At 42.4% G+C, this 25775-nt stretch overlaps 1 protein-coding gene across 7 annotated transcripts in view; it reads left to right on the plus strand.

The window, feature by feature from the left end:
* Positions 1 to 25775, plus strand: part of tasp1 (taspase, threonine aspartase, 1) — a 95615-nt gene that overhangs the window by 24999 nt on the left and 44841 nt on the right. For all 7 annotated transcript variants that reach the window (XR_008723814.1, XM_055638913.1, XM_055638909.1 and 4 more), the window contains exons 7-8: positions 17538 to 17657; positions 22833 to 22911. Coding sequence is in view for 6 of the 7 variants with exons in the window: in XM_055638913.1 (XP_055494888.1) it covers positions 17538 to 17657; positions 22833 to 22911 (199 nt within the window). In the remaining variant the exon portion in view is untranslated. The remainder of the gene's footprint in view (positions 1 to 17537; positions 17658 to 22832; positions 22912 to 25775) is intronic.

The following is a 25775-nucleotide window of genomic DNA, read 5'->3' on the forward strand; positions in this document are numbered from 1 at the left end:
CGCGCAAACTCCACACAGACACAGCACCTGAGGTCAGGATCGAACCTGGATTTCTGGCGTCTATTGTCTATTGTCTATTCTTTGAAAATTGTATTTGAATGGCCCAGGTTTACTCTTGACTGCGATATGTCATGTCAAAGTAGAAAGGGAGTCAAGAACCAGGGGCCACAGTTTAAGAATAAGGTGTAAGCCATTTAGAACGGAGACGAGGAAACAATTTTTCACCCAGAGAGTTGTGAGTCTGGCGAATTCTCTGCCTCAGAGGGTGGTGGAGGCCGGTTCTCTGGATACTTTCAAGAGAGAGCTAGATAGGGCTCTTAAAGATAGCGGAGATAGGGGATATGGGGAGAAGGCAGGAACGGGGTGCTGATTGTGGATGATCAGCCATGATCACATTGAATGGAGGTGCTGCCACGAAGGGCCGAATGCCCTACTCCTGCACCTAATGTCTATTGTCTATTGTTTGAAGATTGTGTTTGAATGGCCCAGGTTCACTCTTGACTGTGATATGTCATGTCAAAATAGAAAAGTCCTAATAGTAAAAATAGTTAATAAAACATAAAATGCTGCAGTAACTCAATGTTCAGGCAACATCTAAAGTAGAAATAGTGACACAGTTAACAAAAAATACTGTCCTCCAAGTGTTCCAAATGAATAGGCTTTGGGATCAGATGGCAAATCCTCAGAATAGAAGGATGGACCTTTAAAATGGAGATTAGGAGGAATCTCTTTAATCAGAGGATGGTGAATCTGTAGAATTCATAGTCACAGATGGCGGTGGAGGCCAAGGCATTGGGTATTTTTAAAGTGGATATTGAGTGATTCTTGACGATAGACACAAAATGCTGGAGTAACTCAGCGGGACAGGCAGCATCGCTGGAGAGAAGGAATTGGTGACGTTTCGGGTTGTGACCCTTCAGACTGGCAGTCTACGTTACTCCTGCATTTTGTGTCTATCTTCGGTTTAAACCAGCATCTGCAGTTCCTTCATACACTTGATGGATTCTTGATCAGTAAGAGTCCCAAAGACTACGAGGGAAAGGCAGGAGAATCGGATTGAGAGGGAAGAATAGATCTGCCATGATCGAATGCCGGAGCAGAATCGATGGGCCGAACGGCCTAATTCTGCTCCGATGTCTTATGATCTGATGAAGTCTTCCACACAACTTCACCATTTGTCTACCCACTCAATCCGAATGACAATTCCAGCGATGTTCGTGAAAAGATTTTGGAAATATTCCAGGCCAGAAGAACACGAAAGAGCTGTCAGTCTTTTAAGTTCAAAGACACGTTGGTAGGGGATGTGTGGAATGCATGATAATGAGCTTGCCAGCTGTTAAACAGAATCTCCTGATGGCTTAAACAATGCATATTTTGAATTTCTCAGAACAAAAAAACCCTCTTGATATTTCAGCCAGTTAAGGTATATTGCCTTCATCTGTAAGCCTGTACTTTGATATTTTCACGAAATTGAAGTTATTCCAGTCCGATTGTCATGGTTTGGAATCCACCCATTATCCTTCAAAGGACCAGTAATTTGATTAGGGCCCAGAACCCGGCCCAGCTATAGATCAAAGGGCCAGCCTGCAACTTGCAGACAACTAGCCTTCAGTTTCCATTTGAAGCTTAATAAGGAGACACAAATTCCATTCTACGCTGGTTTCATCAGAAATACCTGCTGTTTGTGCCATGTTTTGAGCACTTTTCCAAATCGTAGACTTTACCTATACCTCAGTAAATTATGGTTTCTCCTCGCAAAACGCAGGTCAGGAGTCTGTTTAGTGGAGCATTTTTGTTCAGTCCACTTGATCTTGGCCTTTCACTCTGACCTTTCTTCTCTTCACTGCACTGTCACAGTGACACTGCGTTAAAGGCACCTGGACCAGAAGCAATTCCAAAAATAAAAGTGTGACAATATTTTCACTTATTGCTTTCAAGGTTGCATTGAGTTCAATAATATCAAAACGGTATTTTTTATACCATACGTAATTTTTCTTCTGTTCCACTCTCCATCATGCCGCAATTACTTTTATTTTCAGTTCTTCATTGATCTGTATTTTACCTTGGACTATCTTTACCTGCTTTAAATGTACCTGCTTTCAATCCAACTGGAGTGCTTCCCTATTGTCCTTTGCAACCAACACAGTGGCCCGCATTAAAGTTGCTACCTTACAGTGCCAGAGTCCCGGGTTCGATCCTGACTACAGGTGCTGTCCTTACAGAGTTTGCACATTCGCCCTGTGACCATCCGGGTTTTCTCCGGGTGCTCCGGTTTCCTCCCACATTCTAAAGGCGTGCAAATTTGTAGGTTAATAGACTTCTGTAAATTGCCCCTGGAGTGTAGGATTGAATTAGTGTGTGGGAAATTGTTGGTCGGTGTGGACTAAGTGGGCCGAATTGGCCTGTTTTCATGCTGTATCTTTAAACTTAAACAAAACCATCATCCTCCATTTCTTCGGCTTGTGTATACCCTTAAGACCTGTTAAACTTTAAGGGCGGCATGGTGGCGTAGCGGTAGAGCTACTGCCTTGGAGAGCCAGAGGCTCGGGTTCGATCCTGACTACGGGTGCTTATCTGTGCAGAGTTTGTACGTTCTACCCGTGATCTGCGTGGGTTTTCTCCGAGATCTTCGGTTTCCTCACACACTCCAAAGACGTACAGGTTGGTATGTTAATTGGCTTGGTGTAAATATAAAATTGTCCTTAGTGTATGTAGGGGAGTGTTAATGTGCGGGGATTACAGGTGGTACGGACTCGGTGGGCCGAGGGGCCTGTTTCCATGCTGTATCTCTAAACTAAACTAAATTTTCCATCCTGATTAATGTTCATAAACCTGAAACACTATTTTTCTACGTAGAATATGCCTCAACTCCAGAGTACTTCTAGCCCTTTGTATTTCCAGTTTTGTCATTCAGTTTACAGTTCAGTTTAATTCATGCAGAAACATAATTTGCCAAGTTCCAGAATATTGTTCTTTTAATAGTAAACTACCAGTTGATTTTATGGTTAACTTGGTGGCCTGAGACTGATGTGATGTGATGTACTTCGCAAGTCATTTTGAAATGATTTTACAAGAATGATCCCAGGAATGAGTAGGTTAACCGATGATGAGCGTTTGTCGGCACTGGGCCTGTACTCGCTGGAGTTTAGAAGAATGAGGGCAGACTGCATTGAAACATACCGAATAGTGAAAGACTTCGATAGAGTGGATGTGGAGAGGATGTTTCCACTAGTGGGAGAGTCTAGGACTAGAGGTCATAGCCACAGAATTAAAGGACGTTCTTTTAGGAAGGAGATGAGAAATTCCTTTAGTCAGAGGGTGGTGAATCTGTGGAATTCTTTGCCACAGAAGACTGTGGAGGACATCAGTGGATAGTTTTAAGGCAGAGATAGATAGATTCTTGAGTAACACAAGTGTCAGAGGTTACGCGGAGAAGGCAGGAAAATGGGTTTTGAGAGTGAGATAGATCAGCCATGATTGAATGGCGGAGTACCACTTGATGGGTCGAATGGCCTAATTCTACTCCTATTCCATATGACCTTATGAAATTCTTCACCTGCTGAAAGTGACTGTAATCTGAAGGATAAATCTCCCACCAGTGGAAAACCGATGGTTTTAATACTTTGTGATTCTTTAAACATAATTTGTTTTTGTATAAAGCGCTTGGACTTTCTTGATGGATGTTTAATCATTTTGATGAATGATGAAAAATATATTCCTGTTTAATAAAAGGTCGATTCAAGTCAGGGTGACGTGATAAAAATAATGAATTAAGTTGCGGCATTCACCATGGGATGGATTAGCCATTTTTACATACAAAAATCCTACGCAATAAATGTAATTTGAAAAAAAAAAAAAAAGAAAAAAAAAAAAAAAAAAAAAAAAATCCCATGTGTTATTCCTTATGAAATTCTTCCACGCTGCTGAAAGTGACTGTAATCTGAAGGATAAATCTCCCACCAGTGGAAAACCGATGGTTTTAATACTTTGTGATTCTTTAAACATAATTTGTTTTTGTATAAAGCGCTTGGACTTTCTTGATGGATGTTTAATCATTTTGATGAATGATGAAAAATATATTCCTGTTTAATAAAAGGTCGATTCAAGTCAGGGTGACGTGATAAAAATAATGAATTAAGTTGCGGCATTCACCATGGGATGGATTAGCCATTTTTACTTCAGTTACTGCCTCGAAGGGCCGAATGGGCCTACGCCTGCGCCTATTGTCTATGTAATTCTTGACAGTGGCCTCTGCAGGCAAACTGTAGAGTAGCAAGCACAAACCTAATAGCATTGTCTCAACCATAGTATTGTCAAATCCCATGTGTTATTCCAAGTTTGCCCATGCAACAATACGATCAGTTGAGGGTACTGAAGAATGCTAATAGAAGATTCACTATTTCCAAAAGCAGGGAGCAAACGTACGGCACGGTGGCGCAGTGGTAGAATTGCTGCCTTACAGCGGCAGAGACCCGGGTGTGATCCTGACTACAGCAACTGTCTGTACAGAGTTTGTATGTTCTCCCTGTGGGTTTTCTCCTGGTGCTCCAGTTTCCCCCTACACTCCCAAAGGCTAAAGGTTTGTCGGTGAATTGGCTTCATGTAAAAAAATTGTCCCTAATGTGTCAGATAGTGTTAATGTATGATTGATGGTCGGCGCGGACTCGGTTGGCCAAAGGAATTGTTTCCACGGTACCCGGACTAGAAGCCGAAGCCAAAAGGACATGACGCCGAAATGACATGAAGGCAAAATGTAAATAGATATGAAACACTTTCAAAACTCAATATTTTTAACCCTAACCCTAACCTTTCGGTTTCATGTCCTTTCGGCGTCATGGCTTTTCGGCCTCATGTCCGTTGGGCAACTTGGCTTTGTCTTCTTGGCCTCGGTGTCCTGTCCACACACGGTTTTCATGCTGTATCTCTAATGTAAAGTTAGATTAAGGGAATGAAGCCCTCTGGATATTCACACATTTTTTTCTAGTCTTCTTTGAGATCTCTCTCCTATGGAACTTAATGTAGACATTTTCAGATTTAAAAAAAAAACTAATTAAGGATTTTTCCCATGCATTGACATGGTAGAATCATTAGTTTGTCGAGCAGATTGGACAAAGGTAGGGGGCGCTCTATTGAATTGTTTCAAAAGTCCAAAAGGCCTTCCCAGAGAGAGTAAGTTGGGTGCTTTGAGGTTTATTTTTGGGCAAACAAGCGAATTATATAATCCATACACATTCTTCTTCTTATCGAGTCCAAACACAAGATTAGAAGTTGTTCAGCCAGAGCTGAACACACTTCCCGGCATCTACATATAATGGATGTTACATATGTCAGTGCATTGTGTTGTGAACCTTATTTCCAGTGGTAAATACTCAGTCTTGTGTCGTAAGTAAGAAAGTGGTCGAGTTAGATAGAGCTGTTAGGGATAGTGGAGTTATGGGATATGGAGAGAAGGCAGGAACAGGGTACTAATTGAATGGCTCGAAGGGCTGAATGGCCTACTCCTGCACCTATTGTCTATTGTCTTTTACCCATCAAAAAATACAAATTAAATATTTTAATTGATTGATATTGTGCATATATCAGTAACAACCTGTGTGGTTAAGTGTGCAACCAGAACCAGGGGGCCAGGCTGCTCTTGGGAGTGTTGAAAATGCAGATGGCCATTCAACCATCTGCCTATCAAGGAGCCCCCTCGCCTGTGTCCACCTCTTAGCTACCACGCTTTGTCCTGCCTCGCCTCCCTCAGCTTTCCTCCTCACCCAACCCGACAAAGTCAAATTTATTTGTCGCGTGCACCAACTAAGGCACAGTGAAACGAATGTGTGTGTGCGTGTGCGTGCGTGTGTGTGTGCGTGTGTGTGTGTTCCACGGCAGTCCGCTGAAAAATCGCCTAAGTGGGACAGGCCCCTTAACTCAGCGGGTCCGGCAGCATCTCTGGAGAAAAAAGATGGGTGACGTTTGAGGTCGGGACCCTTCTTCAGACTGAAGGCCTATGCCCTTTCTGTTTTGGCCGATGGTATTCGGCATGCTGAGTATTGCCAGCATTTTTGTTTGAGTCATGCATTACACTGTATTTAAACCCGTTAAAAATTATCAAAGGAAATACAAAAGGAAACTACAATTGTTAATTGCACTGATTTAGGCGACAATTTCCGAACAACATCTTTACGAGAACAAGAAAGGTGCATAACCAGATCTGACTGAATAAACTTCTAAGATATGAGATTTGATGCAGTAGTACAATCTCCTTCAGGGCTGAAGTTTACCCTGTGTTTATTGTTTTGGCATCAAGTCTCTTTTAGGCATGCATGTGCAAGAATTCGACCACCAGCTGGAAGTGACAATTTTACGATGTTTTTGTGGGGAGGAAACTTAGTTTAGAGAATATAGGACAGGTTTTCTACTGCAGTTGAAACAGGCCACACCTTATTGCGTACAGTTTTGGTGAGGAAGGACATTATTGCCATAGAGGGAGTGCAGAGACCACCACTGATTCCTGGGATGTCAGGACCCTGGATAGACTTGGTTTATACTCTCTAGAATTTAGAAGATTGTAATCTTATATCCTACAAAATTCACAGGCTAGTGCAGGAAGATTGTTCCGATGATTTTCCCCAAGCCTTAAGGATAAGGGGGAATCCACGAGATGAGAAGAACCTGCCACGAATCTCTGGAACTCTCTGGAGGGTAGTTGAGGGCTATATTTAAGAGGGAGTTAGATGTGGCCCTTGTGGCTAAGGGGATCAGGGGGATGGAGAGAAGGCAGGTACGGGATACTGAGTTGGATGATCAGCCATGATCATATTGATTGGCGGTGCAGGCTCGAAGGGCCGAATGGCCTACTCCTGCACCTAATTTCTATGTTTCTATGGTTCTATTCTGGAGAAAACCCACGCAGGTCATGGGGAGAATGTACAAACTCCATACAGACGGCACCCGTAGTCAGGATCGAACCCGGGTCTCTGGCGCTGTGAGGCAGCAACTGTACTGCTGCGCCACCACCGTGCCGTGGAAGAATCAGCTTGTTTTCTGTGTACACCAAGATTGCTTGGTAATGGGAGAAATTTGGGGATTTTTGGCGTGATTGAGCTTTGCTCACCACACCTCACCCATTGAGACGTGTACTGTCTATAACTTTAAAAGATTTATTAGCTTAAAAGATTACTGTTGTATATTCTTTGAGGTCGCGTGCCCATTTCCAGGCATTAGATTTCAGAAAGAAAGAACTGAAGAAGTACACCTTGTGTAAAGGTTACATTTAAATATTTTCAGCGAACATAAATAGGAGACTGAAAGAAGCTTTGTCTCTAGGACTTATGGATGAAAGACCTGGAGTAAGTCTGCAGGTGAAACAGCTTTCCTGGAGAACATGGATAGGTGACGTTCTGAGTCAGGACTCTTCTTCAGACTGGAAACATAATCTATCCATGTTCTCCAAGGATGCTACCGGCCCAGCTAAGTTCCTCCAGTCTTTCATAAGGCATATGAGCAGAATTAGGCCATTCATCCAATCGAGTCTACTCCACCATTCATTCATGGCTGGTCTATCTTTCCCTGTCAACCCCATTCTCCTGCCTTCTCCCGATAACCTTTGACACCCACACTAATTTGCCAATCGCCGTTTTAAAAATGCCGATTGACGGCCACCACAGCCGTCCGTGGCAACGAATTCCACAGATTCGCCACCCTCTGATGAAATAACTTCCTCCTCATCTCCTTTCTAAAGGTACGTCCTTTTATTCTGAGGCTGTGTCTGGCCACTGGTGCTGGGCTCTCCCACTAGAAACATCTTCTCCATATACATGCTCTAGTCCTTTCACTATTTGGTAAACCAGCATCTTGTTTCTACATTCTGAATGCATTGGATTGTTTCTGAGATTACTAATGCATTATTTCCATTGTTTGCATCAAAACTACAGATTTTGCATCCTATTGATGTGATGTAACAGTATTTTTTGATGTATTATTAATCCTCCATTTTGGCGATATGGCTCATTCTGGTTTATGTTCGAATCAGTTACTACTGGGTACTATCATCCAAAAGTAGAAGGAGGGTCCTGACCCCAAAATGTATCTGTCCATTCCCACCACAGATGCTGCCTGACCAGTTGAGTTCCTCCAGCTCTTTGTGCTTTTTAGTTAATTTAGAGATACAGCGGCAAAACAGGCCCTTGGGCCTACCGTGTCCACACCGACCAGTGATCCCCGCACACCAACACTATCCTACACACACTAAGGACAATTTACAATTGCACCAAGCCAATTAACCTATAAACCTGCAAGTCTTTGGAGTGCGGGAGGAAGCCGGAGATCAAATGCAATTTACAGTGGCCAACCTGGGAACAGTGTGGTGTATTTTGTGTTATGGGAGAAAGCCAGACCACCTGGAGGAAACCCCTGTGGTCACATGGAAAAACAGACTACATGCAGACAGCAATGATAGTCAAAATTCAAGCCACTGCTGCCCATAATACAGGTAGTCCATTTTAAGCAAAGATGTGCTGAATGCGAAATTTACGATTACTAAACAAATTATGCATTTGAAAATTCTCCAATTTTGCTGATTTTTAGCAATGGGTTTGGATGGAATAAGTTTGATCTTTAACTAAAATGTAAATTTGTTTGTACAGAACCTACTTTTGCAACTCATTTGCGTACGTCAGAAACACTGTTACTCGCATAATGCTGTCGGAATCATTATCATAATTCTGAGATATTAAAATGTACTTTATGCAGGATAAATTTAAAAAAAGAAAGGGGGTAAGGTACTGACATGGATAGAGAACTGGTTGGCAGGCAGGAAGCTAAGAGTAGGAATTAACAGGTCTTTTTCAGAAAGGCAGACAGTGACTAGTGGGATGCCACAAAACACAGTGCTGGGACCCCAGTTGTTTACAATATATATTAACGATTTAGACAAAGGAATTACTGCAACATCTCCAAGTTTGCTGATGACACAAAGCTAGGTAGCAGTGTGTACTACGAGGAGCATGCTATGAGGCTGCAGGGTGACTTAGATAGGTTGGGTGAGTGGGCAGATGCATGGCAGATAAATGTGAGGTTATCCACTTTGGTGGCAAGATCAAGAAGGTAGCTTATTATCTGAATGGTGTCAGATTTAGAAAAGGGGAGGTGCAACGAGTCCTAGGTGTCCTTGTACATCAGTCACTGAAAGTAAGCATGCAGGTACAGCAGGCAGTGAAGAAAGCTAATGGCATATTTGCCTTCATAGCGAGAGGATTTTAGTGGAGGAGCAAGAAGGACCTACTACAGTTGTACAGGGCCCTGGTGAGACTGCACCTGGAGTATTGTGTACAGTTTTGGTCTCCTAATTTCAGGAAGAACATTCTTGCTGTTGAGGGAGTGCAGCGTAGGTTCACCAGGTTAATTCCCGGGATGGCGGAACTGTCATATGCTGAAAGAATGGATCGACTGGGCTTTTATTCACGGGAAGTTGGAGGGATGAGAGGGGATCTTATAAAAACATATATCATTCTTAAGGGATCGGACAGGCTAGATGCAGGAAAAAATGTTCCTCATATTGTGGGAGTCCAGAATCAGGGGTCACTGTTTAAGAATCACAGAGAGTGGTGAATCTCTGGAACTCTCTGCCACAGAGGGTAGTGGAGGCCAGTTCATTGGCTATGTTTAAGAGGGAGTTAGATGTGGCCCTTGTGGCTAAGGGGATCAGGGGGTATGGAGAGAAGGCAGGTACGGGATACTGAGTTGGATGATCAGCCATGATCATATTGAATGGCGGTGCAGGCTCGAAGGGCCGAATGGCCTACTCCTGCACCTAATTTCTATGTTTCTAATAAGGGGTAGGCCATTTAGGACTGAAATGAGGGAAAACCTTTTCAGCCAGAGAATTGTGTAAATGTGGAATTATCTGACACAGAAGGCAGTGGTTACTTGCAGTAAGCTTCTGGTATAAATGTCAATCCATTGTGAGTTTCTGCTCATTGCTTAGAAACGAAGTGCTTGTTTGTTTTCGCATCCTCTCTAGTGCATTATATATTTGCCATCTAGAAATGTACTGGCAGTGTCAACTCTTCATCGTCAATATATGAAATGTCTGTGAATGCAGTTTGCTCACCATCTATATAACATGCTTAAAAGATGATATTAAATGGAAGTACATTGAAGCCAAAAATAATTATCTGTCACAGCAACCTTCATATGCAGTGTCCTTGGTAACTATCCACTACCTCTTGAGCTACTGCATTTGCAATTATTTTTCTAGCCAGTAGATGGGGATGTTTGAGTTGGGCAGTTGACGATCTAACAGTCTTTCTGTCTAAGCAATTACCATACATTTTGCTATTGTCCCAAAGTAACAGATCACAATGGAAATAAATACAGAGATATTCCATCTACTGTTCATAATTCAGTATTCTAAGTATTTTTTTAATTAATTATGGTTGAGTTTTAGATGGAAGAGTACATGTTTCTTAGCTGAGACAAACTTTCCTTTCTATTTTTGTTGTTCAATGATTTTATCTCAAATTTATCTGGTATTCTTGTATTAATCCACAATTTGAGAGTGAGAAGGGTACATCGGAAGTGTCCGTATTACAGTTGAACAAAGAGGACTATGGAGCCATGAGGGAGGAGCTGGCCAAAGTTGACTGGAAAGATACCCTTGCAGGGATGACAGTGGAACAGCAATGGCATGTATTTCTGGGAATAATACAGAAGGTGCAGGATCAGTTCATTCCAAAGAGGAAGAAAGATTCCAAGGGGAGTAAGGGGCGACCGTGGCTGACAAGGGACGTCAGGGACAGTATAAAAAATAAAAGAGAAGAAGTACAACATAGCAAAGATGAACGGGAAGCCAGAGGATTGGGTAACATTTAAAGAGCAACAGAAGATAACTAAAAAGGCAATACGGGGAGAAAAGATGAGGTATGAAGGTAAGCTAGCCAAGAATATAAAGGAGGATAGTGAAAGCTTCTTTGGGTATGTGAAGGGGAAAAAATTAGTTAAGACCCAAGTTGGACCCTTGAAGACCGAAAAAGGTGAATTTATTATGGGGAACAAGGAAATGGCAGATTAGGTGAACAGGTACTTTGGATCCGTCTTCACAATGGAGGACACAAACAGTCTTCCTACTCCTGCACCTATTGTCTATTGTCTTTCTGTATTAATCTGCAGGATATTAACATTTACAACATTTAGTATACATTAGAAATGTCCATTGGTTAACTGCATTTTGTACTGAAAATATTTTGCTTGCTGCACTTTTGACTTTAAAATCTTTGCAGGAGTCAATGCTATTCAAACTTCCTTCTTCACATATTTTTACAAAGCTCCATCACAGCACCTTGCAACCTCCTTTGCTCCAGAGAAAACGGACCTAGCCTATCCAAAGATAGACACAAAATGCTGGAGTAACTCAGTGGGACAGGCAACATCTCTCTAGAGAAGGAACGGGCGACGTTTCAGGTCGAGACCCTTCTTCAAAGCTGAAACGCCTCCCATTCCTTCAGCCAGAGATGCTGACTGTCCCTCTGAGTTACTCCAGCATTTTGTGTCTATCTTAGGTTTAAACCAGCATCTGCAGTTCCTTCATACACACCTGGCCTATCCAATCTCTCCTGATACCCCAAGTCCTCCAATCCAGGCAACATCCTCGTGATTTTTTTCTGCACCCCCTCCAGTTTAATTATGTCCTTCCTTTAATGTGGTGATCAACAATTCATACAAGTCACCATCTGCAGCCTAAGTAGGGTTTTTTTTTCACAGCAGTAACATGATATCTCATCTCTTGGACTTAGTGGCATGGTCAAAGAAGCCCTGCAAGCCATATGCTTCCTCATCACACTGTCAACCTTTTGTTTTCGATTTTCAGAGAACTATATATTTGAACTCAAAGATCTCTCTGTTCAACAACACTCCCAAGAACCTTGCCATTCACTGTGTTTGTCAGAATTCATTCAATTTTGGCAAAAAGAAGACTCAAAAGTGAACTGGTTTGTTTTTGTTGTTGTTAATTTAGCAGGGGGCATGGGGTCCTTGAAAGAAGTTCCAAAAAAATTATAGTAGCACAATTAGATTTAGAAGAAGAAAGACAGTCCTTGCTATTCTCAGAGCAGCAGAATATACAGGCCTGTTGCGTAGTTCTGCCTTGCAATGATGTCACGATTAATCTGTGTTTTCACTTCATCTCCCCATTTTGATTCCCTAAAATCCTAAAATTCATGCCGTACAAAATTTCAATACATTTTTATCTGACCTCACTTCAGTAGTGTATATTGTTTCTGGAAGATGAGGGCGCACTGCACTATCCGCTGTGTTTAGAACTGTGTCCTGCTGTCATGACTGAATAGCTTAAATCTAATTTTCAGGTCATGGCCTCCTGTTCTAGACTCCCAAGAGAAAATAATTTCCCTTTATCAACCCTCCCAACTCCTTTAATTATTATAAACAACTCAATTACTTTTCCCCTTTCATCTACATTCCACGAGGAATGTATCCAGACAGCTCGTAGTGCAGAGCTCAATCCTGTACTTTAAATGGATGTAACCAGGACTAGGCATAACTCTTGAGTTGAAGGTTTGCAAGGTTTTTGTTTTTTTGCTTTCCATTTAACTTTTTTGTCCGCTCATAGTAAAACCCTCTATTCTCCTGCGCATGCTGGGTTTTGCAGATGCCAGTTCGTCCAACATTGCCCGAGGCACTCCCTCAATATTGCCCTAAAGTGATCACAGCTACTCCTTTGGAACAGTCCCACAATCAGCCCAAGCACTCCTTCACTTTGTATAAAAATAAAGGAAAGAATAGAGAGAGACAAGGGACTACAGATGCTGGTTTATTATTTAAAAAAATATATATTTTTCATTAGACGCATGTATATAAATAATAGTAAGCAACAATTTAATTACAGATTTCTTACATAGCTTCAGTTTTTTTTTTAAAGAATAAAGATGAAGGGAGAAAAAGATGAGAGAAAGTAATAGAGAAAAAAAGGAGACGTAGAAGGCAACTATTAACTGACGATACTTGGAATGAAGGTCTGACCAGAATCCAAACTTGTTCGATCAATGTCAGGTATAAACTGATTCAGTTTAAAGTCATCCACAGACTCCATTACTCAAAGACCAAATTACATCGAATCTACCCTGCTATTTCTCCATTATGTGACAGATGCAAAAGTGCAGATGGTTCTTTAACACATATTTTATGGCTCTGTCCTCATATACAATGATACTGGTCTAAAATATTTAAGTGGTTTTCTGGGGTCTATGGAAAAGATATTCTCCCTGATCCAGAACTAGCACTTTTTGGATGCTCAGAGACTGCTTTGTACTTCACGTCTGAAGAACAACAAGCACTGATGCTTGGTATGGTGGGAGCCAAGAAAATGATCCTAACTGACTGGAAATCATATACACCCCCCTGCTTCGAAAAATGGCTCAATGAAATGATAATAATCATACAGATGGAAAGGATACGCTTCTACAACTCCAAGGTACCAAACAACTTTTTAAGTGTTTGGGGACCATTTATCAACCGTCTCAAAGTCCAATAATTTCATAATTTCATATTATCTGCAGTGATGTAGTCCTGTGACCTTTACTTCTGCTTTTGCAATGCATGACTGTGTAGCACCATGTGGATTGTACCAATACTGTTATGTCTGGCGGCTTTGTTTTATTATTTTTTTTTTTTTAATTATAATTTTTTTTTTCCTTCCTTTTGTTTTCCTGTTGTCTTTTTCAGTTTTTTTTTTTTTGTTTTTGTTTGTTTTGTTCTGTTTTGTTAAAAAATTGTATAAAATAATAAAAAATATTTAAATAGTAACTACCAATAACAAGATTGTGGAGATAGATCCAGGAAATGTTGAGTATAACTATTCATCCAGTCCCAAACTCACGCTTCAACCCTGAATTTGTGTTAAACCAATTCACTTTTTCAAAAATTCAATAAACGGAGACCGTCTTCTAACAAACAATTCTGGTTTGTCAATTAAGACAAATCTTATTTTTTCCAAACGCAAGGTCTCAGTCATTTCCGTAATCCACATTTTAATTGTGGGGGCTGCTGGTTTTTCCCAAAATGTTAGTATTAATTTTTTCGCAGTTATTAGACTGTAATCAAGAAAGTGTCTCTGACTTATCGTGAAGTTTGTGCTATGTTCTGGCAATCCTAATATTATTAATTTTGGCTCTGGGTCCAGTTGGATATTGATAACTTCAGAAATAATTTTTAAAAAATGTCCACCCAAAAATTTGGAAATTTTAGGTTTATTCTTTTTTTTAAGTTACAAAATGCTGCAGTAACTCAGCGGGTCAGGCAGCATCTCTGGAGGACATGGATAGACGATGTTTTGGGTCGGGACATAGACTTTGTCACGTGTTCGTTTGGTTCTTTTGCCATTCAAGCACTGGATCCTTCTGTCAATGGGCATGTTTTCCCCCCCAAACTATTGTGCCCATCATGATTTCAAATACCTGTATTAGATCTCACTCGACCTTCCTGCTCCGAGGGGGACAATCATAGGCTCTGAAGAAGGGTTTCAACCCGAAACGTCACCTATTCCTTTTCTCCAGAGGTGTTGCCTGAATTACTCCAGCATTTTGTGCCTGTCTTCTCTATCCATTCTTGTTGGAGTCCCTAAGATCTGGAATTATTCTGATAAAGATCGACACAAAATGCTGAAGTAATTCAGCAGGACGGGTAGCATCTCTGGATAGAAGGAATGGGTAAGGTTTCAGGTCGAGACCCTTCTTCGGAATCTGAGACTTCTTCAGAGTCTATAATTTAGATATCAAAAGACTAATGAACATTATACTATATGGGGATTCGGGGAGTGTAGATGTGTCTTAAGAAGGGTCTCGAGCCGAAACGTCACCCATTCCTTCTTCTCTCCAGAGATGTTACCAGTCCCGCTGAGTTACTCCAGTATTTCATGGTTATCTTCGGTGCAAGCCAGCATCTGCAGTTCCTTCGTACATATTATTCTGATAAATCTCATTCCTCGCACCCAAAGCACTCGCACAATTCCAAGTGTGTTGCTTCAGGGATTTTGTGCTTCTACTTGTCTGTCCCTGAAGACAGGATGAATTGCTTCAGTCCAGTCCTGATGGGACCAGCATTGGAATTGCTCACCCTCCTGGGGCAGGAGGTGCATGGAAGAGCAGGTGGGTCTGAAGAAGCGTCATCCATTCCTTTTCTGTAGAGATGCTGCCTGACCCATTGAGTTACTCCGGCATTTTGTGTCTATCTTTGGGGCTGATGGATTATGAGATGGTGAGTTCCCTCCGCTATTTATATGCATCTATGTGCTGCCAGTACACAGATCTGAGATACTCAATACTTCCTTGTAGATGAAAGAGCCGCTTACAAAAATACATCATGACTTTCTTGTTCCTGTGCTCAATCTCTTTTATAAAGTTCATGTCCCCTCATGCTTTTATAACTACTTTCTTCGCACGCACATGTACAGCCAGATCTCTGTTTCTGCAATTCTTTCAGGATTGTTTCCCTGACTTATGAACCTTCTGAATTTTGTAGTCGGTAGGGCAGTACTCTGCATATCGCCAACTTGGACAATTTTACATTTTTATCAAGCCTATTAACCCAGCCAATTAACCTACAAACCTGTACGTCTTTGGAGTGTGGGAGGAAACCGAAGATCTCGGGGAAAACCCACGCGGGTCACGGGGAGAAGGTACAAACTCCGTACAGACAGTACCCGTAGTCAGAATCGAACCCGAGTCTCTGGCGCTGCATTTTGTGTAAGGCAGCAACTCTACCGCTGACCGCTTATGTTGCTTCCCCTTGATTCTCGTACCAAAATGTAATAATTGTTAGACAATCCCTAATCACATACTGGGTCAAAATTACTGCTCCCTCTGGCTCCCAATCCCTCTGGGCCTGAAAAGATTTAAACACACATCTGTAGAAACTATGAACTGCAGATGCTGATTTACAAAAGAAGACACAGAGCGCTGGAGTAACTCAGCGGATCAGGCAGCATCTCAAGAGAACGTGGATAAGAGATGTTTCGGGGGTCGTGACGTTTGATTTGTGATCAGTCTGAAGCAAGGTCCCGACCCGAAACTTTGCCTGTCAGTGTTCTCCTGAGATGCTGCCCGACTTACTGAGCTACTCCAGCACGTTGTGTCTTCCATCAAATATCCGGATTTTCAGTCTCTCAGAAATAATTCAAAATGAAAATCAGTGTGATGACTTTAAAAAAATTGTTGTTGGTGATAAATTGTGTCGTCACCTGCGGGTGTCAGAGGTTATGGGGAGCGGGCAGGAGAATGGGGTTTGGAGGGAGAGATGGATCAGCAATGATTGAATGGCAGAGTAGACTTGGTGGGGTGAATGGCCTAATTCTGCTCCTATGACTTATGATCTTATGAACCTTGAGTGTTTGTTCCGATTTCTAACTTACATCCTCATAAATATTAGTTTAAAATATGCGATTTGCTGTGTATGAGAATTGAATAATTCTGGAAAAGGAACACTTCGTGTCAAAGAGATAGCTGGATCTATGCGCGTAACTGTTCTAGGCTTGAACGAGCGTCTTTGTTTCACTGCTGTCATCAGATTGACCATCTTGGTATTAGAAATTAAAAGACACGAGAGAATTGCTTTTGAAGAACAGTGTTAAAATAAATGAACTAATTTTGATATCAAAGGGCTAATTAATGTTATACTACATTGGGGATGTAGGGTGTGTAGGTGTGTCGAAAGAAGGGCCTCAACCCATTCCTTCTCTCCAAAGATGCTGCCTGTCCCGCTGAGTTACTCCAGCATTTTGTGTCTATGGGGATGAGGGATCGCTGGTCTGCGCAGACTCAATGGGCCGATTGGCCTGTTTCTGCACTGAATCCCCAAACTAAACTATATATCTGCCTTCTGGAAATGAATGTTTAATGCACTTGATATTAAAGTATTTAGTCATGAAATTTAAATCCTTATCACAGTTCCAAAGCTTTATATCCATTTCGCAACAGTAAAAAGCCTTCACTCAAACAACAAAAAGGCTGTGATTCTTTGAAAGAGTAGCTTTGCTGTACTTGCATTGAGTACATTCGATGTTTATGGCCGCTTGGTTCAATGATTGTACTTAACTTCAGAAGATGGATTCATGGACTTCAATTATACATTCATTGAGGGTGGCGTAGATGGTTGACACCAATTTACAGAAGATAAATTATAATCCCTCTGCCTTCATGGATTTAAAAGTCCTGCAGTTCTATTTGAAGAAGCAAAAGTAATTTTGTCTCTTGCCTTACTCTTGCGTTTCACTCGACGCGACTAAGATAGATGATTTGATTGTTTATCGCGGTGCTGTTTGTTGGTTCTGGTTTGTGCAAATTAGTTTGTGTGTTTGTCCTGCTTTAGTTCACTGGCACAGCTCAGAATTACATCATTGCCTGGAAAGTGCGTTGGAGCACTTGAGAACCGTGTTATAAATTCAATTTTTTTCCTTAATCCTGTGGGTTAATAACATGCTATTCTGGCTTCAAGAGCCTCTGGTTAAGTACTTCATCTGATGGTGTTTTTAATTTAATTTTTAGACCAATGTCACGGCTTCACTTGATACTGTTGGGGCAGTCGTGGTGGACCATGAAGGGAACGTGGCTGCCGCTGTTTCAAGTGGAGGCTTGGCGATGAAACATCCCGGGAGAGTTGGCCAGGTAATTTTGCTTGTTTCATTCTTGTGATATTTGCATTGACATGCTGAATATATTTTTTACCATTGGCCTCAATCCAAGTCAAGAGTGTTTAATTGTCAGGTAATAAAAACATAGAAACATAGAAAATAGGTGAGGTACAGTGAAAAGCTTTTTTGCTGTGTGCTAACCAGCCAGCAGAATGACCATACATGATTACAATCGTAGGTACACAAAAATGCTGGAGAAGCTCAGCGGGTGCAGCAGCATCTATGGAGCGAAGGAAATAGGCGATGTTTCGGGCCAAAACCCTTCTTCAGACTGAGGATTACAATCGTGCCGCCTGCAGTGTACAGATACATGATAGAGATTAAAAATAGTGTGGAGCGATTGTAATGTATGATTGCAGACCCATTTACATAGAAAATAGGTGCATGAGGAGGCCAAATCGCCCTTCGAGCCAGCACCGCCATTCATTGTGATCATGGCTGATCGTCCCCAATCAATAACCCGTGCCTGCCTTCTCCCCGTATCCCTTGATTCCACTAGCCCCTAGAGCTCTAACTTTCTCTTAAATCCATCCAGTGACTTGGCCTCCACTGCCCTCTGTGGCAGGGAATTCCACAAATTCACAACTCTCTGATTGAAAATGTTTTTTCTCACCTCAGTCTCAAATGACCTCCCCTTTATTCTACGACTGTGGCCCCTGGTTCTGGACACGCCCAACATTGGGAACATTTTTCCTGCATCTAGCTTGTTTCTATAAGATCCCCCGTCATCTTTCTAAACTCCTTTCAACCTCTCCTCATCTGACAGTCCCGCCATCCCAGGGATCAATCTCGTGAACCTATGCTGCATTGCCTCAATCACAATGATGTCCTTCCTCAAATTAGGAGACCGAAACTGTACACAATACTCCAGATGTGGTCTCACCAGAGCCCTATGCAAGTGCAGAAGAACTGCATTGTTCCAAGTAATGACAATGGAACAATGACATTCTTACCTGCAGCAGCATATCAGACCTGTGACACAATGCACATAAATAGTCATAGATACATCTATGGACCGAACACGGGCAGGTGGGACTAGTGCAGATGGGGTATCTTGGTCGGCAGGGCCAAGTTGGGCTGGAGGGCCTGTTTTTCGTGCTGTCTGGCCCCACAACATATAATAAACTCAACCCTCCACTCATCAACTAGAGAGCGGTCTTGACCTCCCATCTACCCCATTGGTGACTTTCGAGCCATCTTTAATCGGACTTTACTGAAATTTATCCTGCACTAAACATACCCTTTGTCCTGTATCTGTACACTATGGACAACTTGATTGTAATCATGTACAGTCTTTTCGCTGACTGGATAGCACGCAACAAAAAGCTTTTCACTGTACTTTCGTACACGTGACAATAATAATAAACTGACTAAGAAAAAATCAATAATTTAATGACCACAATATGAGTGCAGAAAAAGACCGAAAGTCCTTGGAGTAGCCAGACACAGTTGATAGTTCATAGGTTAGTGGATTGTCACCTTGTCGTGGTGGAGAAGCTTGTGTGGAGCTGAGATCCTGAGAGCGATGCCGTCTGGAACTATGCACCTGGTAGGGCCAAGGCCACCCATGGCGGTAAGGTCGAGTGAGAGGTCTCTGACAAAGAGCAATCCAACCAAGACCTCAACGGTGGAACAGGCGGAGGACGATGGCTGACCTTAGTGGAGCTAACGTCACAACGGCTGGGAAGGCGGATGAAGGCTGCGGCAGAAAAGGGTCTCCCGTCGTCTTGGACTCCATGCCACTGGATCCTGACCCAGATCTGTCAAGGACCGTGGGGTGGCTGTCTGTGCACCAGTCTCCCCACGTTAAACAAAGTCACGTACAGGCGTCCTCCAACCCTGGAGACACACATGGACAGCCATGACCGAAGGGGGGCATAAGAAGAAGAGAAGTGTTGGGCAACGTTCAATAGGTTGTCGGGAAGAAGCTATTCATGAACCAGATGGTCACTGTTTTCCTGTATTTTCTCCCCGATGGAAGGAGTGAGATGAGAATATGGCCGGGGGGGGGGGGGGGGGGTCTGTGATGATGCTGGCTGCTTCTTTCCCAATAAAATTGCAGCATATTCATTTTTCGTATTAGAACAAATGCATTGAGAGCAATGTGAAATAAATATTGTACTTTGAGCAAATATTTTGTTATTCTCTCGTGTGATGCAGGCAGTGCTGACGAGCAAGGTGTCGACTGCCTAACCTGATGGTCAACTTGCTCATGCCGACATAAACGCCCCATCTACAATAGTTCCACCTGCTTGCATTTGGCCCATATCCACCCAACCTTTCCTTCCCAAGTACCAGTGCAACTTTGGTTTCAGAATACATATTTTAGTGATATGAATTGATCCTTGCTGGGTGCATCTTCTTAGCCCTATTTTCCTTGAGGCAGTTTGTTTTGAATTTGGACAAAAATATTGCATCTTGTCTGATTTGACATTTTTTTTAAAATATCATTGTGTAAATGTTTTGTTTTAATTGACTTCAGCTGCTAGCACAAAACAAAGTCATGATTTCAGTTGTTGCCAGGTAAATGGAGACCGCAGGCACACAGATGACAGAGAACTACAGTTAACCTCTTGCATGTGTAAAAAGTGGCCTCTGGTCCTAGACTCTCCCACTAGTGGAAACATCCTCTCCACATTCACTCCATCCAGGCCTTTCACTATCTGTCTGGTTTGCAGATGATTTTTTAAAGAAAATCAAATATTTGAAATTTTGTCTACTCCTATAAGTATTTACTATTTGCATTATTGTATTTGGGAATATATAAACTCATAAGTGATAGGAGCAGAATTAGGCCATTTGGCCCATCAAGTCCTCTATAAAGTGGCGGTCATTGTTAATTTATTTTGTCCCCGTGACTTGGTGTATCAGGCATGGCCAAACAGGTGTAGAGAGAGATTTGAGCTGCTTTATAAAAGTTGCCTTTTTGCTGCAATGAGAGAAAATCAAAATTGCATTTTGCTTGTAGTAACGAAATACAAAATAACATCATTATACTCACTTTGAAACATAAAAACGTAGAAAAATAGGTGCAGGAGTAGGCCCATTCAGCCCTTCGAGCCAACACCGCCGTTCAACATGATCATGGCTGATCATCCACAATCAGTATAAACCCGTTCCTACCTTCTCCCCATATCCTTTGTTTCCGCTATCCCTAAGATCTCTATCTAACTCTTTTGAATCCATCCCGTGAATTGGCCTCCATTGCCTTCTGTGGCAGAGAATTCCACAGGTTCACAACTCTCTGGGTGAAAAGGTTTTTCCTCATCTCAGTCCTAAATGGCGTGCCCCTTATTCTTAAACTGTGTGACACCTGGTTCTGGACTCCCCCAACATCGGGAACATTTTTCCTGCATCTAGCCTGTCCAATCCTTTAAGAATGTTATATATCTCATATGTTTCTAGAAGTTTCTATAAATTGAACAGTTGTGCCAGAGAGTCGGAAAACCGGGGATGGAGGAATGGGGATGGAGGGATGGGTAGTGTTGGACAAAGAACCTTGTAAATGAAGAGATTTTATATTTCCTAAGGACCTATTCCACCCGATGAGTGCGTTAACTTTAAAAGGAATCCCATTCCTCCATTTAGTTCCCTATACAATCTAAGTGATCTATTCCCTCGATCATATCCATTAACACAAGCCTGACATGGTGAATCTGTGGAATTCTTTGCCACAGAAGGCTGTGGAGGCCAAATGCGTGGATATTTTTAAGGCAGAGATAGATAGATTCTTGATTAGTACGGTTGTTAGAGGTTATGGGATGAAGGCAGGAGAATAGGGTTAGGAGGGAGAGATAGATCAGCCACGATTGAATGGCAGAGTAGACGTGATGGGCCAAATGGTCTAATTCTACTCTGATTATCTTATGACCTTATTACGCCATCAACCACTTACACCAGGGGTCATTTATAGTGGCCATTTTACCTACCAACCAGCTCAAGATGTCGAGGAAACTGGAGAACCTGGGGTAGCGTACACAGTCACAAGCAGATCATGCAAACTCCACACAGACAGCATCACAGTCAGAATCAAACTGACGTTGCTGCAGATGCAAGGCAGCGGTACTGTCTGCAGCTCCACTGTGCCAGGAAGGGAGATGCGAAGCATCAAAAAGGAGGGTGGCAAGTAAGAAAGGAGGCAGTACTTGTTCTATGTAAGGAAATAAGGAACTGCAGATGCTGGATTACAAAAAAAGACACAAAGTGCTGGAGTAACTCAGTGGGTCAGGCAGCATGTCTGTAGAACATAGAAAATGATGTTTCGGGTTGGGACCCTTCTTCAGACTGATGTTCTATATGGGAATAGGAACACTTGACTAAGCACAGTGAGATTCTTTGCTTGCATATGCAATGTATACAAATAGCAGCCACCTACGGTGCTGACAAGGTTACAAAGCGCGCCCCTTTTGCCCCTCTCCCCTCCCCCACAGCAGTTCCCCCACGCCGGGTCCCCATTGTCCTTTGTCCCTCCCCCCCATTGTCCATTGCTCTTCCCCTCTCCCTTCAAGAAAAAAAAAGTACAGATGCAAGCACGTGTGTGACATGACGTGCAGAGATGTAGTGATTAACGTGGTGCGTAGATTGGGAGTTTATTTTGCCAATAATGGTGGCCTCTGTTTGTTGTTGGTTAGCGCGCAACAAAAGCTTTCCACTGTACCTCAGCACACATGGCAAGAAACTAAACTCAAAACTGTGAAATACAGTGAGATCGCGACAGTAGAACAAATTGTGAATCTCACCGCAAAGATGTTAATCGGGTCATAGGTGAGAGGGACAGAATTGGGCCATTCGGCCCATCAAGTCTACTATACCATGCAAGCCCATGGCTGATCTATCTCTCCCTCCAAAACCCCATTCTCCTGCCTTCTCCCCATAACCTCTGATACCTGATAACAATGAATGAATGAATGAATGAATAAATGAATGAATAAGTTTATTGGCCAAGTATTCACATACAAGGAATTTGCCTTGGTGCTCCGCCCACAGGTGACAACATGACATACAGTGATAGTTACGTGACAATACATGACATACAGTGACAATAATAAGTAATATATTCATGGAAAAAATTGAACATATTTAGTGCATTTCTCTATCTCTAGGAGTTTAAAAAGACAATTTTCCAACACTTGCCTGGATTTTGTTTTAGGCAGCTGTATATGGATGCGGTTGCTGGGCAGAAAACGCAGGTGGCCATAATGTGTATTCTACAGCTGTGAGTACATCAGGTATTAACTACAAATGCAAATATTTTTCATTGCTGTCCATTTTATTAAAAGAGGAGCTGCTTCAATAATATAACTTGAATGAACACAGTGTGGGTGCTTTTAAGTAGAAACAGGATACTGCAGGTGAACACAACGCTGGAGTAACTCAGCGGGTGAGGCAGCAGGAGCTGGTTAACAACAACAAAGACACACACAGAGATGGCCTATTTCCTTCGCTGCCTCACCCGCGGAGTTTCTCCAGCATTTTGCGTCTACCACAGAGTGCTGGAGTAACTTAGCCGGTCAGGCAGCATCTCTGGAGAACATGGATAGGTGATGTTTCGGCTAGGGACCCTTCTTCAGACTGAATAGGGGGAAGACAGGAGGGAGATGAAAGCGAGAAGAGAGGATGAGTTTGACAAAGCATGGGAGGTAAAAGGTGAACAGAGAGGGGGGGGGATTGATAGGCAGATGGTTGGAGAAAGGCCATGAAAATAAAAAGGTGTGAGACAAAAGGATTGGTAAATTGTGCAGCTAGAGGAAGGAATGTAGGTGCAGAGACATTGACGCAAGTCTATTTGGGTTACAGGGGAGGGGGGGGAAGAGGAAAGGGAGTGTTTTTAACCTTTATCCACCCACCGTGTGTGTCAAAAAACCGTATTGTTTACTATCGTGAGGGTGTTCCACAATTTTTAAGTTGGGTTTGCACAGGACAAGCAGACGCTGTTGGAAGAGGAGGCCAAAGGTTCGGTACAAAGAAGACAATAATGAGGATTTTGAAAGTGGTTGGTAAAGAAACGTGTTGTAAACACATGGACGGCACGGCGGCGAAGCGGTGGAGTTGCTGCCTCACAGCGTTGGAGACCCGGGTTCCATCCTGACCACGGGTGCTGTCTGTTTGTGCCTTCTCCCCATGACCTGCGTGGGTTTTCTCCTAGATCTTCAAGTTTCCTCCAAAGGCGTACAGGTTTGTAGGTTAATTGGCTTGGCATAAATGTAAATTGTCCCTAGCGTGTGTAGGATAGTGTTAATGTGCGTGGGTCGGTGAAAGGGCCTATTTCCGCGCCGTATCTCTAAACGGAAGTAAACTAAGCCAGGACAACTCTAGCCTCATCGTATAAAGCATATTCACTTTTCCTATCCAACCCCACCACCACCAACTTCTCAACTTAAAACTAACTTATTTCTCACTTTTCCACTTCTGTTGCAGGTTCTGCTTTAACACTGTTTCTCTTCAATTCAATTCAATTCAATTCAACTTTAATGTCATCGCACAAATACAAGTATCAGTACAACGAAATGCAGTTTTGCGTCAGTCCGTAGTAGTTGTACATAAAGAGAAAAAACAAGAAAAAAAAATAGAAAGAGAGAAGATACAGAATAATCAGGAAATACAGAATGATTTCTTCTCTTCCCACATATGCTGCCTGATCTGCTGAATATTTGCAGTTTACTATTCTATTTCAGATTTCCAACATATGTAATTTTTTTCAATTAGCATATAGTTACTACTTTGTTTGCTAATTGTTCATTATTATTGCGCTTTTGGTCCAATTGATAAATTATCCTGTCCTTTTTCTTTTGAAGACCAGCTCCAACTGCAAAGTCCTTCACCTGCATTATTCACCGCCACCTCCAAGCCTGTCTTCATGAATACTTTATGACTGATAGACACAAAAAGCTGGTGTAACTCAGCGGTTCAGGTGGCATCACTGGAGAAAAGGAACAGGTGGCGTTTCTGGTCGAGACCCTTCTTCAGACTGAGAGTCAGGGGAAAGGAAAACAAAAAATATAATCGGTGGTATAGGGAGATGTGGAACAAATGAGTGAAAAGATATGCAAAAAGTAACAACGATCAAAGAAAGGTGGAAACATGGAAACATTGAAATTAGGTGCAGGAGTAGACCATTCGGCCCTTCGAGCCTGCACCGCCATTCAATATGATCATGGCTGATCATCCAACTCAGTATGCAGTACACGCCTTCTCTCCATACCCTCTGATCCCTTTAACCACAAGAGCCACATCTAACTCCCTCTTAAATATAGCCAATGAACTGGCCTCGACTACCCTCTGTGGCAGAGAGTTCCAGAGATTCACCACTCTCTGTGTGAAAAAAGTTCTTCTCATCTCGGTTTTAAAGGATTTTCCCCTTATCCTTAAGCTGTGACCCCTTGTCCTGGACTTCCCCAACATCGGGAACAATCTTCCTGCATCTAGCCTAGCCTGTCCAACAATGGAGACCACAATGGTCTGTTGTTGGCTGTGGGCTAATCGTTAACGAGTTATACAGACAGTAAAACTCATCAAAACGACAGCAAAACTAGTACGACGACTAGGGTGGGTGAGGGACGGGGAGAGAGTGAGATGCAAGGGTAATTTGAAGCTAGAGAAATCAATATTCATACCGCTGGGTTGTAAGCTGTCCAAACGAAATATGAGGTGCTGTCCCACCCCCAATTTGCATTTGGCTTCACTAATGGACTCTTATTTCTTTCTTGGAGAATTCGCAGCAGGTAAAAGTGTGTGCTTTTGACTCCTCCTTTATTTGCCGTATGTGAGGAACCAGAACAAACATTTCCCCACCCTACGAGTAGAGAGTTACAATTTTAATTCACTGGAAGGATATTGACTTGACTATTAGAAAAATAAGTTGCTCAAAAAAATTCTGTGATAAGCTGGCGAAAGTGTGTCACTTGTGAAAACTCAGTCCTGTGTCACTTGCGAATGGATTTTGGATCGGGTTTGTTGATTTTCAAACGCAGAAGGTTCTGGAGTGATACATTGTGGAAATAGGCCCTTTGGCCCAACATGCCCACACCGGCCAACAATGTCCCAGCTACTGAAGAGTCTCGACCCGAAACGTCACCCATTCCTTCTCTCCATA

Source organism: Leucoraja erinacea, chromosome 8 (genome assembly GCF_028641065.1).
Source record: "Leucoraja erinacea ecotype New England chromosome 8, Leri_hhj_1, whole genome shotgun sequence".
NCBI lineage: Eukaryota > Metazoa > Chordata > Chondrichthyes > Rajiformes > Rajidae > Leucoraja > Leucoraja erinaceus.